Source organism: Danio aesculapii, chromosome 4 (assembly GCF_903798145.1).
Source record: "Danio aesculapii chromosome 4, fDanAes4.1, whole genome shotgun sequence".
Lineage (NCBI taxonomy): Eukaryota > Metazoa > Chordata > Actinopteri > Cypriniformes > Danionidae > Danio > Danio aesculapii.
The window spans coordinates 30,330,658-30,343,242 of NC_079438.1; the positions used below are offsets into that span (position 1 = coordinate 30,330,658).

The 12,585-nt window shown below is 40.7% G+C and overlaps 1 protein-coding gene across 1 annotated transcript in view; it reads right to left on the reverse strand.

The window, feature by feature from the left end:
* LOC130222860 (NACHT, LRR and PYD domains-containing protein 3-like) overlaps nt 1-12,585 on the reverse strand; it is a 36,049-nt gene that overhangs the window by 12,487 nt on the left and 10,977 nt on the right. The window contains exons 5-6 of the mRNA XM_056455427.1: nt 8,006-9,850; nt 3,664-3,837 (exon numbers count right to left, since the gene is read on the reverse strand). Of these exons, the coding sequence (XP_056311402.1) occupies nt 3,664-3,837; nt 8,006-9,850 (2,019 nt within the window). The remainder of the gene's footprint in view (nt 1-3,663; nt 3,838-8,005; nt 9,851-12,585) is intronic.

Genomic DNA, 12,585 nt, shown 5'->3' on the forward strand with positions numbered 1-12,585 from the left:
AACTTAAATACAAAAAAAAACAAAAAACAGATTAAGTTAATAATGTGTGAAATCAAAAGGGATAAACAAGTGTATAAGGAAAATCTTGAATCTAAATTAAAAATGGGAAATGCGAGTTCTGCCTGGTATGGCATGCACTTAATAACAGGTCAGGATAGCAGTGTGGCAGGCCGCTCAATGGATAATCAGCGACATCCCGGGAAAGGAGCACTCACGCCACCTGGATACAATCACGCTGATCGCCTGCACCTGGGACTCGTTATCCGAAGCCCTTTAAAAACGCCACAGAGAAGGCAGACGCTGAGAAGCCTCTCCACTAACACAGACTCTTATGAGTTCTCTCCACCACCCAACCCCCATCCCCCAACCCCCCTCCCCCCCGCAGCACCAGCTCGCAGATAAAGTCACAGCCAGACTGCAGAGAGGACGAATCAGGTGGTTGAAAGCCTACGGGGCCATTGAGTGCCGCTTCCAGATGCCAGAAGCAACCCCCCCCCCCCCCACCATCTTACAAAGCTCAGTGACCTGGATGACATCGAAGCCTATCTGCACACTTTTGAGGTGATAGTAACCAGAGAACTGTGGGACAAAACTGAATGGGCGCGACTTCTAGTGCCGTTTCTGACTTTGAGAATCACAGCGTGCATATTATTCACTAAAAGCCCCGCAAAATGAAGTTTATAAGATTCTAAAAAGACAGATATTAGCGAAAGTTGGGCTTTCTCCCATCAACGCAGCCCAGCAGTTCTGGCAATGGTCATATGATGAACAGGTTTCTGCCCGTGTGCAAGCCACACAACTATCCAGACTGGCACATCTCTGGTTGCTGTTGGGGAACACCACCACCTCCCAGGTCGCTGAGTGGTGATCGACCGTCTGCTCCGAGCACTGCCAAGAAAATTACGATGCCCTATGAGCATGAGAAATCTCACCAGTCTGGCTGAATTAGTAGAAGCCATTGAGCTGGCGGAAGCATCGTTTGCACAAGATATGGGAGAGCGAGTGGCTGCAACCCCCCGAAGGGCAACCATGGTACAATGGGCAGACGGACGCCCTTCGCCCACATCGACAAGCCCATGCCAACCAAACCACAGTCACCAGGGGCGCATGCATGGATGGCTGGCTGCATCATGCATCACACAGTGCCACCTGGAGCACCACAGCGGATGGTAAAAGTAGGAGAAAAAGAGCTGTTGGCGGTGCTGGACTCTGCCATCTGCCATCACCCTGGTTCAACCACACATCATCCCTCCCCGAACTGACTCTAAAGCGACAATGCCAATCACATGTGTATACGGGGGAAAAGCCATGTACCCACACACAGAGTAAAAGTGACAGCTGGTCCAGGCGCTTGGTTGATGGAAGTGGGAATAGTTCGAGACTTACCAGTTCCGATCCTGTTGGGGAGGGACTATCCCGGATTCCAACAGCTTCTCACCACCACAATGCAGCCAGCAAAACCACAACAAAGGAGACGGGCTCGTACACAGAGAGGAGGGGGTCGTCCAATCGTCATGCTGGCCATGGACAGCGAGCGAGAGGGTGAGTGCGCACCTTCTGATTCTAATCCTTACTTTAATCTGTTTCAGAAAATAACCACAAGGGGATAGTTTGGAAAGGAGCAACGAGAAGATGAACAGCTTAAGCACTGCTGGACGCAAGTCCGTGAAATAGATGGAGAAGTGTGCCTTTAAAGGCCTCACTCTCTCCTATATTTCGTGGTGAGGAAAGGTCTGCTCTATTGTATCGCACAGTGGCGGGGGGAGGAAAAACTCCTGCTAGTAGTCCCAAAGACCAAAACAGAGACTATAATGGAGCTGGCTCACTCACATCCGATGGCTGGGCACTTAGGAGTGGAAAACACCATCCAACGCATCTGGGATCCACATCCACTGGCCTGTGCTAAAGGGTGAGGTAAAAAGGTTCTGCCAGGAGTGCGCCACATGTCAACGGACGTCACCAAGGAACTACCCCCCCCCCCAGCCCACTAATACCCCTTCCCATCATTGAGATGCCTTTCAAACGCATTGGGATTGACTTGGTGGACTCAGTCACACACATACACTATGGCCAATTTTAGCTTACCTAATTCACCTGTACCGCATGTCTTTGGACTTGTAGGGAAAAACAGAGCACCCGGAGGAAACCCACACCAATATGGGGAGAACATGCAACTCCACACAGAAATGTCCCCTCCGCACTGAGGGGTTTGTTTTACGATCATCCCCACTCTCAGGATGCGGGGATGAAGGCCCACTGGGAAAGTATTGCCTCATCATCCAGTTCCCAGAGGCGTGACACGCTGGATAATTAAATCAATCCTGTCCCCCTCTCATACCCTCTTGGAGATCTTATTTAGGTGAGGTCTGCTCGATCCACTTGACTCAGTATCTTTAAAATTTCTGTCCAGGATAGACAGCTCTGCTGGCTGCGTTGGCATCAATCAAAAGTATTGGGTATCTGTATTGGGAGCTTATGACTCTAAGCAGCTCCTTTTCTGTTATGATCAGCAGACGGGAAGTGCTGTATCCATACTGAGGCTGGCCCACCGAATAGTGGATGCCATTTCCCTCATTTTTCAGTGACAGGGTGAGCCGCATCCCCCGGGAGTGAGAGTGCACTTGACTAGTGCACTTTACCTTCTTTTGGGTGTTAGCATGCAGTGCCTCTCTAACAGACTTCTGTAGGTCTGTGGGCTGGGTGACACCTAATACATGCATAAGACTCTATAATCTTTGAGTCGGGTAGCTAGTCCATTACATTGTTGGCATGCCTGCTCAGTCAGCCCGCGTTCTGGGTATTGGTGCCTGCTATGCGCAATCCCAATGGTGATCCCATATGCTTCACTCAACCACAGTATAGTTCCCCCCTCTCCAGGCAAGCCCATGTCTTCCCTCCTCGCTATCCATCCTTCATATATGTACTTGCCCTTCTCAGGGTTAGTCCATATGTCTTCTTGCCACCAGCTCTCCCCATGTGGACAGCAGGTGGTCTCCTCAGCATCCTCCCTATTCGGGACTGACACGCTTGTCATATTTAAAAATTTCCTTAAACTTAACTAGGTGTAATTTTTAAAACTCCCTATAAAATATAAATAAGCCTTTAAGCACTTCACAGGTAATTAAGATAAGTTAGGGCCAGGGCCGGGGGACACGTTGGAGAGCTGCGTCTCTCAAGATAATGGTGCGCTCACGCTGGAGCCTGGTAAACCTTTCACCAGTGATGTGAAATGTGGTGTTTTCCATACATTTTCCCATAGTGGAAGTTTTTCCACATAGCATTGAATTTCCCCTCCCACTGGGGAAGGAAGAAACAGTTACTACGTAACCCTTGTTATTTGAAGGGGGGAAAGAAAAGGCTATGTTCCTTCGCATCATCGGTTGCGCCTTAGTTGACAGCTCTTCAGCTAGAAAAGGTAGTAATCACTTAGTTTCTGACTCCTTTTTTCTGATAGTCTTTGGGTAAATGCTGAGACACATGGTAACCATCACAAGTTGCAGTAAAGTAGATAGCATTTTTGCCATCAGGAACATATAACCAAAGAAGGTCCTCTCTCATTGACCTTTGTTGTCACTCCTCTTTTATTACTGCATTTGTTTACTTTACATAGTGGCATTACATATAATTTCAAAGTCATTTGTGGTAGCATTTATTTTGTTTTACCTCAGTATCTCTAGTTTACAGTTTGGACTCTTCAGTCCATCAGAGAGAAGCTTCACTCCTGAATCTTGCAGGTCATTGTTACTCAGGTCCAGCTCTCTCAGGACACAGTTTGAGGATTGTAGAGCTGAAGACAAACTCTCACAGGACCGAACAGTTAGATTACAGCACTGTAGCCTGTGTAGAGGACAAATCAAGCAACAATATTAAAGTGTTAATCAGGTAGAGTTTATACTCACACAGCAAAATCAGCAGTAAGACATGAACACTGATGAGTGTTTAGGAGTTCAGTCTACAAAGTGGTAAAAGTAACAATAAAACAGTGCTGTAGTTAATGAGATAATTATTGGGTAAGAAATGCAGGTAACAAGCAGAATCACTGAAGGAAAGACAAACAAGAACAGAAAAATAGACAAGCAACTGCATTAAGGCACAGCTTTGGATGGAATGTACTGTAAATAAAATAAATGACTAAATCTCTCAAAGTTATCCTTAAATACATCTTTAAATTTTATGAGACTCTTTATGAGAGTTTTTACGACCCTTTAAGGCCGCATACGTTTTTGCAAAATAATAGCATAAATATGTATAAAAAGTTATTATTTAAAAAATAGTCCAAGCAAATTAATATGTTTGGAAAAATTTTAAATAAAATGTAATGAGCAGAAAAAACCAAGAGGAACAAAACGTAAAAGTTAACTGAAATTTTACACTTTGTAATTTCTAAAGATAGTGGGTGAAACAATTAATATTTTTATGAATATAACTGTTTAATAAAACTTTTGTTTAAACGGACCAACAATTAGTGTCTGCAATCACTGAGAAATGTATAAAAAATTAAGCCTTTAATTAAAACCATTTTAGGGTCAGTATTATTAGCCTCTTTACACAATATATAAGTAAGTACTATCATTCTCTAATGACAGTAAAATGTGTGTGTGTGTGTGTGTGTGTGTGTGTGTGTATATATATATATATATATATATATATATATATATATATATATATATATATATATATATATATATATATATATATGAAGAGTTCAGATGCAAAACCCTCTAAATGCATCAGACCTCTTTTCTTGTAAATGAGCGTTTTCTATCAGGCTCGTATAATTAGGTTCATAAGTTTAATTTTATATGTAATGATAAGGTTGTTAGCTAGTAAATAAAATAGATTTTTTTTCAAATGTCACTGTAGACATTTCTTTGGTTTTTAACAACGTAAATTTTCTTTTGCATCAAAACCAGTTAAATCCACTTCTGCTTTTTTTTTGCAAAAACCTCTAAATTTACCTATTGAGACAAGACATTGACTACGTTTACATAGACATCAGTAATTATATTATTTTCCTTAATCTAATTAAGACAATAATAAGATTAAGGTGTTTACATGAGTTGCTTTTTGAATGTTCCTTTCATGATCCCGTTTTACATGTTATAGCACATAATTCGATTAACGACATTGCGTCACCATGCTATCTGCATTTCCTCCGGAGTTTCATGTAATTTTGGGTGTTTTATTTTTAATTTGTCGACTTTAACTGCAGTTTGGCACTTTCACTTGAGAATATTTCATGCATGCCGCAAGCAGGCAAGCAACGGTCAATACAAGGGTAAACAGATATTCCAATTTACTATTTACTATGAAGCTTTTATGTGAAGCTGATTTGACACAATCTACATTGTAAAAGCGCTATACAAATAAAGGTGACTTGAATCGAATTGTAAACAGGCAATCCAGAGTCATTGTCAGTGAACAGCAGATGATCAAAAGATGATCGTAATGTTCACAATTCACTTTAACAAGGCTCAGCATTGAAGTGTGTGTGCACTGTGTGAATAGTCCTTGTAATCAGTTAAAAATCATCCTCTGGCTGTGTGTGTGCACATGTAATCAAACTGAAACAGACACAGCTGTGTGCAAGGTGCATGACTGGAACTTGTAGTTCGTGTGATCTGCCAGGATTAGATCGCTGGTGATTGTGACAATAATGATGTGTTTACAGAGATTATTTTATAATACTATTTAATTATTTTTATAAATTATTTTTACATATTTAAATTTATGATATTCATACTACACTGTGATGTTGCTGTTATTGTTACCATATTTTTAAATACTTTTTGTGTTTTGCAAATGAATGATTGAATGAGCCAAATAGAAACTTTTAAAAGGTATGCAAATTAGCTACATTAGGTAATACAAAATTTGCAATAACAGCTGTTGCATGTTTTGTTAAATTGCAAAATAAAAAAGTAAACATTTGTATATATTATTATTATTATTAAACTGATCTCCTTATATTCCTCATCAGAGTGCTTAAAAAATATTGGAGTGAGACTGCTGGAAGTGTGTCAGGTGGTGAGTCATCCTCAATAACAAACTGTAATTTGAGTTCAAAAAGGCCTCCGTTTCTAAATGAAGCGCTTAGTTTACTACATCCAATCAGTGCACAGTAGAAAAAACAAGCCACACTCTCTGTTTTCTGTATTCCATTTCTCTTGGAATTGTATCACAATAAGAAAAAACAGTCACAATTTCTGGTTCATGCAGACTTTAACAGAACGCCTCCTACCCCACACCCCCAGAGCATCCCCCACAGACTGCCGTGAGAGTCATAGTTGATTGTGTTCTCCACAAAACAAATGTGGACTGGTTGAAAAGAATCCAGCCTTTCTCAAGAAGATGAGTTTCAGAGCCTGTGCATGGAGATGAGTCTATGAGTATCTCTAGTCAGTTACGTTCAACCTCCCACACAAGCTAAGACTCCTACCCTCCCTGTGAGGTGATATTCCATGTCCCAAGAGCCTGTTTCTGTGTCTGATGATTGGGTTGTTGTGGTCCTGACCTTCGACCATCACCCATTCCACATTGCACAAGCCCATTACGACTCATGGAGATGGTGGGCCTGCAAGAGGATGGACCCACTTTGCTCATTCTGGCTGAGCCTGGCTGGGTTCCATGGGATAAAACTAGGCCAACCAGCTGCCCGCTCACATACAAGCCCAAATTCCAACATTGCAGCACTGGTTGCGGTGTACTGAGCAATGTCACAGTCATTGATTTAGTTTGACTCATACCGGGCTTTTGAATCATCTGAATCGTTTGAACTTAGTCTGACCTGTCACCTCGGATGTTTTTGCCTATCAGGGGCATTTAACACCTGACAACATAGCTTTAAAGATAACTGAGGAACTCAAACCACTCCACTATGATAAGGTAACCATTCAAGGAGTGGATTTGTTTTGTTAATTTTGATTTATTGCTTTAATCCAAGAATGTGTATATTTTATTAGAATTAGTTTGGTATTATTTGTAAATGTTTTTTTTCTTTTGCCTGAAGATTAAGCTCTGTTCCAATTAATTGTTGTGTTATTTTTTCTTTGTGTTTTCTGAATCATTATTATTAAATTACAATTTAAAGCATTATTTTGCCATATTGATTGTATTGGTGTTTTTTATTCATCTAGGTTTTATTATAGTATGTATTACGATTAGGGATTAATTACTAGCAATGCTTGCTAACCACCACAGGGTTCCAATTAGAGAACTTGGAGTCAGTAGTAGATGATATGTAGCTTTAATGATTGCTCAGATGGACATGAGCAAGATTTTTTTGTCTGTCACGCATTCAATGTCACAGTAATGTGAGCAATCAAACGAACTTTCCAGACAAAATGGCTGATGCAGCACTAAAGCATGACTACTTAATTGCCAACTACTTAAAAACGCAGAAACTCTGCACAATTTCACTGCGTGTGTGTGTTTTCTGGACAGTCTTTCACTGGCACTTACAGCAGAAGCCCCTATTTCTCTGCAGTTGAGGGAATGAAAGTGAACTCCATTTCTCTCTCAGATTTCATGCGGCGCGGGAATAAATTTCCGAATAAAGCATGGGAGCGGTCGGTAACTCTAGAGTAATTTTAATAGGAGTGGGTCTCACAATAGCGAGCAAGCAAGCGCGTGTGTGTGTGTGTGTGTGTTTATTTGTTTGGTGCTGTCTATGTTTGTATATGTGTGTGAATGAGAGATAAGCAGGGTATAAGTGAAGAGTGGGAGGGGGGACAGTGCTGGTTTTAGGCAGGGGAATAAGTAAAGAGGAGGGGGTATAGGGGGAGATGGGCATGCGTGAGAAAGTGGATGGGTGGCGTGAGAATACTATCAATTGTGACATACTGAATGCGTGACAGTTAGCAGCCCTGTCTTACATATTTCTGTATCAATATTCACAGAGGAAAATAAACAACAAATGAATATGTTAAGCAGTGATTTGCTAAACTGATCTGAGTTTCAGTGCTGACTGATGTATATGTTCTGTGATGCATGGCTGAATACTCACAGAGCTTTTCTGCAGTTTCTCACAGCTGGTATTAGTCTTCGTCTTCCATCATCTGATGTGTTGAATTTCTGCAGCTCAAACTCATCCAGTGGCTCCTTTGACATCTCAATCATGTAGGATATTGTTGAGCAATGGGCAGGAGTGAGTTTTTCCACTGAGTGTTTGTCTGATTTCACAAACTCCTGAATCTCTCTGGACAGAGTCTGATCTTTCAATTCCAGCAGACAGAGGAACAGATTGATGGATCTTTCAGTGGAGAGTCCATGTCCATCTCTGATTTTCTCTTTAATGTACTGTGTGGTTCCTCTTATGATCTCTAAGCTCTTCTCTGTGTGTGTCAGTAGATCCTGTAAGAGTCTCTGATTGGACTCCAGTGAGACACCCAGCAGGAACCGGAGTAAAAGATCCAGATGACCATTACTACTCCTAAGAGCTTTATCTACTGTTCCTTTATGCAAATTTTCTATTGTTGCAAAATCTCTTAGTCCCTTCATTATTGTATTCACATGGAAGTAAAATACATAAAATGCGGCAAGAAACTCCTGAAAGCTCAGATGGATGAAGCTGTAGACTTTCCTATAATGAATCACAGATTCCTCCTTGAATATCTCAGTGCAGATCCCAGAATACACTGAGGCGTCAGTGATGTCTATGCCGCTCTCAATCAGGTCCTCCTCATAGAACATCACATTGCCCTTCATCAACTGTCCAAAAGCAACTTCAGCAAGTTTGACAATCACTCCTCTGTTGGACTGCAGGAGTTTCTCTGGATCTCTCTCTTCATACTTCTGCTTCCTCATGTTGATCTGAATCAGCAGGAAGTGGATGTACATTTCAGTCAGAGTTTGAGGAATTTCTGCACTCAGATCTTCTTCCATGAGCTTCTGAAGCACAGTGGAGGAGATCCAGCAGAAGACGGGTATGTGGCACATGATCTGGAGGCTTCTTGCCCTTCTGATGTGGGAGATGATTCTGTTGGCTCGGTGCTCGTCACTGATTCTCTTCCTGAAATATTCCTCCTTCTGAGGTTCAGTGAATCCCTGAATTTCTGTCAGACGGTTGATGTATTTGGAGGGGATCTGATGGGCTGCTGCTGGTCTGGAGGTGATCCAGATGAGAGCAGAGGGAAGCAGATCTCCTTTCATGAGGTTTAACATCAAGACAGCCACTGATGACGATTCAGTCACAGCACAAACTTTATCCTTATCTGAAAACTTCAGTGTGATTCTGCTTTCATCCAGACCATCAAAGATGAACACAACCTTACACTGCTCATAAATCTTGGGCTCCAGATCTTCAAGTTCTGGATGAAAGTCCAGCAGAAGTCTGTGAAGACTGTACTGATGATCTCGGATCAAGTTCAGCTCTCGAAATGGAAGCACAAACATGAAATCTACATCCTGATTGTCTTTTCCCTCAGCCCAGTCCAGAATAAACTTCTGCACAGAGACGGTTTTTCCGATTCCAGCGATGCCTTTAGTGAGAACAGTCTTGATCTGGGGTTTCTCCTTTATCTTCGCCTCATGTCCTACTCCAGCTGAGGCTTTAAAGATGTCATTGCAGTTGACGGGAGAGTCTTGTGGGGGTTTTGTCCTAGCTGTTTTCTCCATCTGTAAAACCTCATGTTCTTCATTCACTCCTTCACTCTCTCCTTCTATGATGTAGAGCTGTGTGTAGATCCTGTTCAGGAGGGTTTGAGTCTCTTGATGGTTGATTCCCTCAAATAATCTCTCATATTTGTTCTTCATGCTGGTTTTGTGCTGGTCTTTGACTCTCTGAAATGTATCATGTTCTGGCTGGAGTGAATCCTGCTGCATATCTCTAGTCTGATCATCTCTCTTCACACTGCAGAAACAACAGCAAAGAATAAATGAGTACAATTGGAAAGATCTAGTAAAGGCATCTGTGATTTTTCTCTTAAACACCTGAGACACAACTAACCAATATAATACAGAACCAGACTATTCTATTAGATAAACTATGGATGTACAGAATGGCCTGTCTGCCAAATCAATTCATGAAGGATAAAGTCAAAGCAGAAGAGGATTATATGAATGAGCTGGATCTGATAACACCTGTTATCAGTTTTGAGCAGTTTTTACTGTCTTTATCAGTCTCTCTTGCCTATTCGTCACACTCTTTCTGCTTTCTCTTCACTTTCATCCAGTTTGGTGCCACATACAAAACCAGCTGCAGGAAAAAAGTCTGTGCCCTAGTCCCATGGGAGAAGTTTACATTAAATGCCTCTAAGCTAATAATCCTCAAGCAATGCAAGACTCAGCATTTGTGGCATGGAAGTAGCCTATCACAGTTGTCCTTATTGTGTAGTTTATATAGTAGTTTAAGTGTTTTTGTTTTAGCTGTTTGCTAACTTTGGGACATTCCTGCTAGATCAGTTTAGTTGTGACTCACGAGCATCACACTGAGCAATCACCTCACAAGCTATAGTGGTAAATAATCATATGCTGCTATTTAGATTCAATTATATGAATAATATATATTAAAAAAATAAAGTCATCATTTGTGTAGGTATTGTTCATTTAACATTTACACATATTTTTTCATTAAAGGGGTGGTCCATTATGATATCATATTTTAAATTTCATTTCAAGTGTATTGTTGCTCTGTGAAACATGAACATCTCTGAATGTAATACGCTCAAAGTTCAACGCAAAGGGAGACATTGGCTTTTACAGAGTTAGGTTAGGAAAGCCTTCTGTCAAGGCTCGGACAGAAAACAGAGAGGAATAAAGTTCAATTGAGTCTTTTATTTCATATAATGAAGAACAAAGGCAGCTGCTGTTCGCCGACCACCCGTGGGGGAACGCAGACTGGATGAAGGCAACAGAAAATCCGCCTCTGCTCGCTCGGAGCGGAGTGGGTGCAGGAGCTGGCGAGCACAGGTGAGGAGCTGGATTTAACTGCGCAGATCACAGGTAAGCAAAATAAAGTTAATAGTAACTTAAGATGCTGGACTGGACTAGACTGGAAAAAAGGAATGCAAAAGTATCTTCAAGGTTTGTTGAGCAGGAAAGTGTCCGTAAGGTTTAATGAACACAATAATCTGGCAATGAGTAACAAGACAGGGCAAGTATAAGTAGAGAGGTGAATTAGATCAAATAGCAAAAGGTGAGTAATGCATGCGCGCCAGCGCTAATTGTAAGAGGTAACAGCTGAAGCATACAACAGAGAAGACCTGATAAAACCTGAACCATGACCCCTTACAGTGAACAAGGTTTGGGGACTACAAAAAAAAAATACATCCTGGTTTATGAAATCATAAACCCTTTAAGTGACCCACATATACCAGGCGCAGACACCCCGCACATCGAATGGGCTTGGCCAGAAGATAGAAGAGAAAGCTAAAATGTCGTCCAAACGCTGCTATTTCCACAGAGATTTGTTCTGTTTCTGTATTTGGTCTTGGTCATTGGTCATTTGGTATAAGGACATGGTCATTTGGTATAAGGACACGGCACAAAGAGAGACGTGCTTAGAATTTAATTTTAATTATGTTCCAGATAATTATAAAAAAAAGATATAGCTCTAGCGTTTGACAAAGAACAGCTTCCAGAATCTCTTCCAATTCAGTGCTGGATTCTGCTAAAAACTCTTCAAAAAAGGAGCAGCTCCAACCATAAAAGAAAAAGCAGTGGACTGTGAGCCACAACCTATATGTATTTTTATTTGTTAAAATTGATCTATTACATGTGTAGTTTCTAGTGTTAACCGTATGTTGTAGCAAGAACGTAAACAATGATGTAAATAATGAGAAATGCTGTTTGGCACCGCTAACAATTTATCTACAAATTCATATTTATCCGTCAAACCGCTGTAAACACCCACAATCTTCACCAGCGCTGCAGTGTCACTCTATGCAGCCACTTTCTGTGCATTCTACATGTCAAATAACAAAGTCGCAAAAGATATGTGATCATTTCATATTACTTACACATGCTTATTCCTAATATATATGAAATACACTTGTCAGGTTTTATTTTAGAGAGCAGGCATGAGGTTCAGCTGTGTCCTCTGTGTTATTTTTTATCTGATTCAGGCTCAGTCTGATACGAATACACTGACTACTGGAGATGATCCGCAAATCACAGCACATTATGTTAACTGGCCAATGAGAAATATAAGAATAAATAAAAATAAATAAAAGTGATTCACAAAGATTATGGATCATACAGCTTATAGTTTAATCAGGTTCATATTAAGGCAAGAAAAGTGTAATTGTATTTGTATGTGCTATAAATATACGTGAATATATTTAGCTAAATACATTTTGTCTTATATTAATTTCATTTATTAACTAAAAAAAATTTCAACAGATGACAACAGTTAAAATGGTCTTGTATGGTCCTTGGCCCAGTGTTAATTTTGTCATCAAATTTAGTTTTTGTCTTTTGGCAAAAATGGTACTTAGTTTTGTTGTATTTTAGTCTTCAGAATCATTGTAGATTTAGTCTAATTTCAGTCCACTAAATGCCCTGGCATTGTAGTCTACTATTAGTCAATGAAAATTTCACATTAGCTACATGATTATTATTAGTTAACCTTACAATCAATCTACTTGA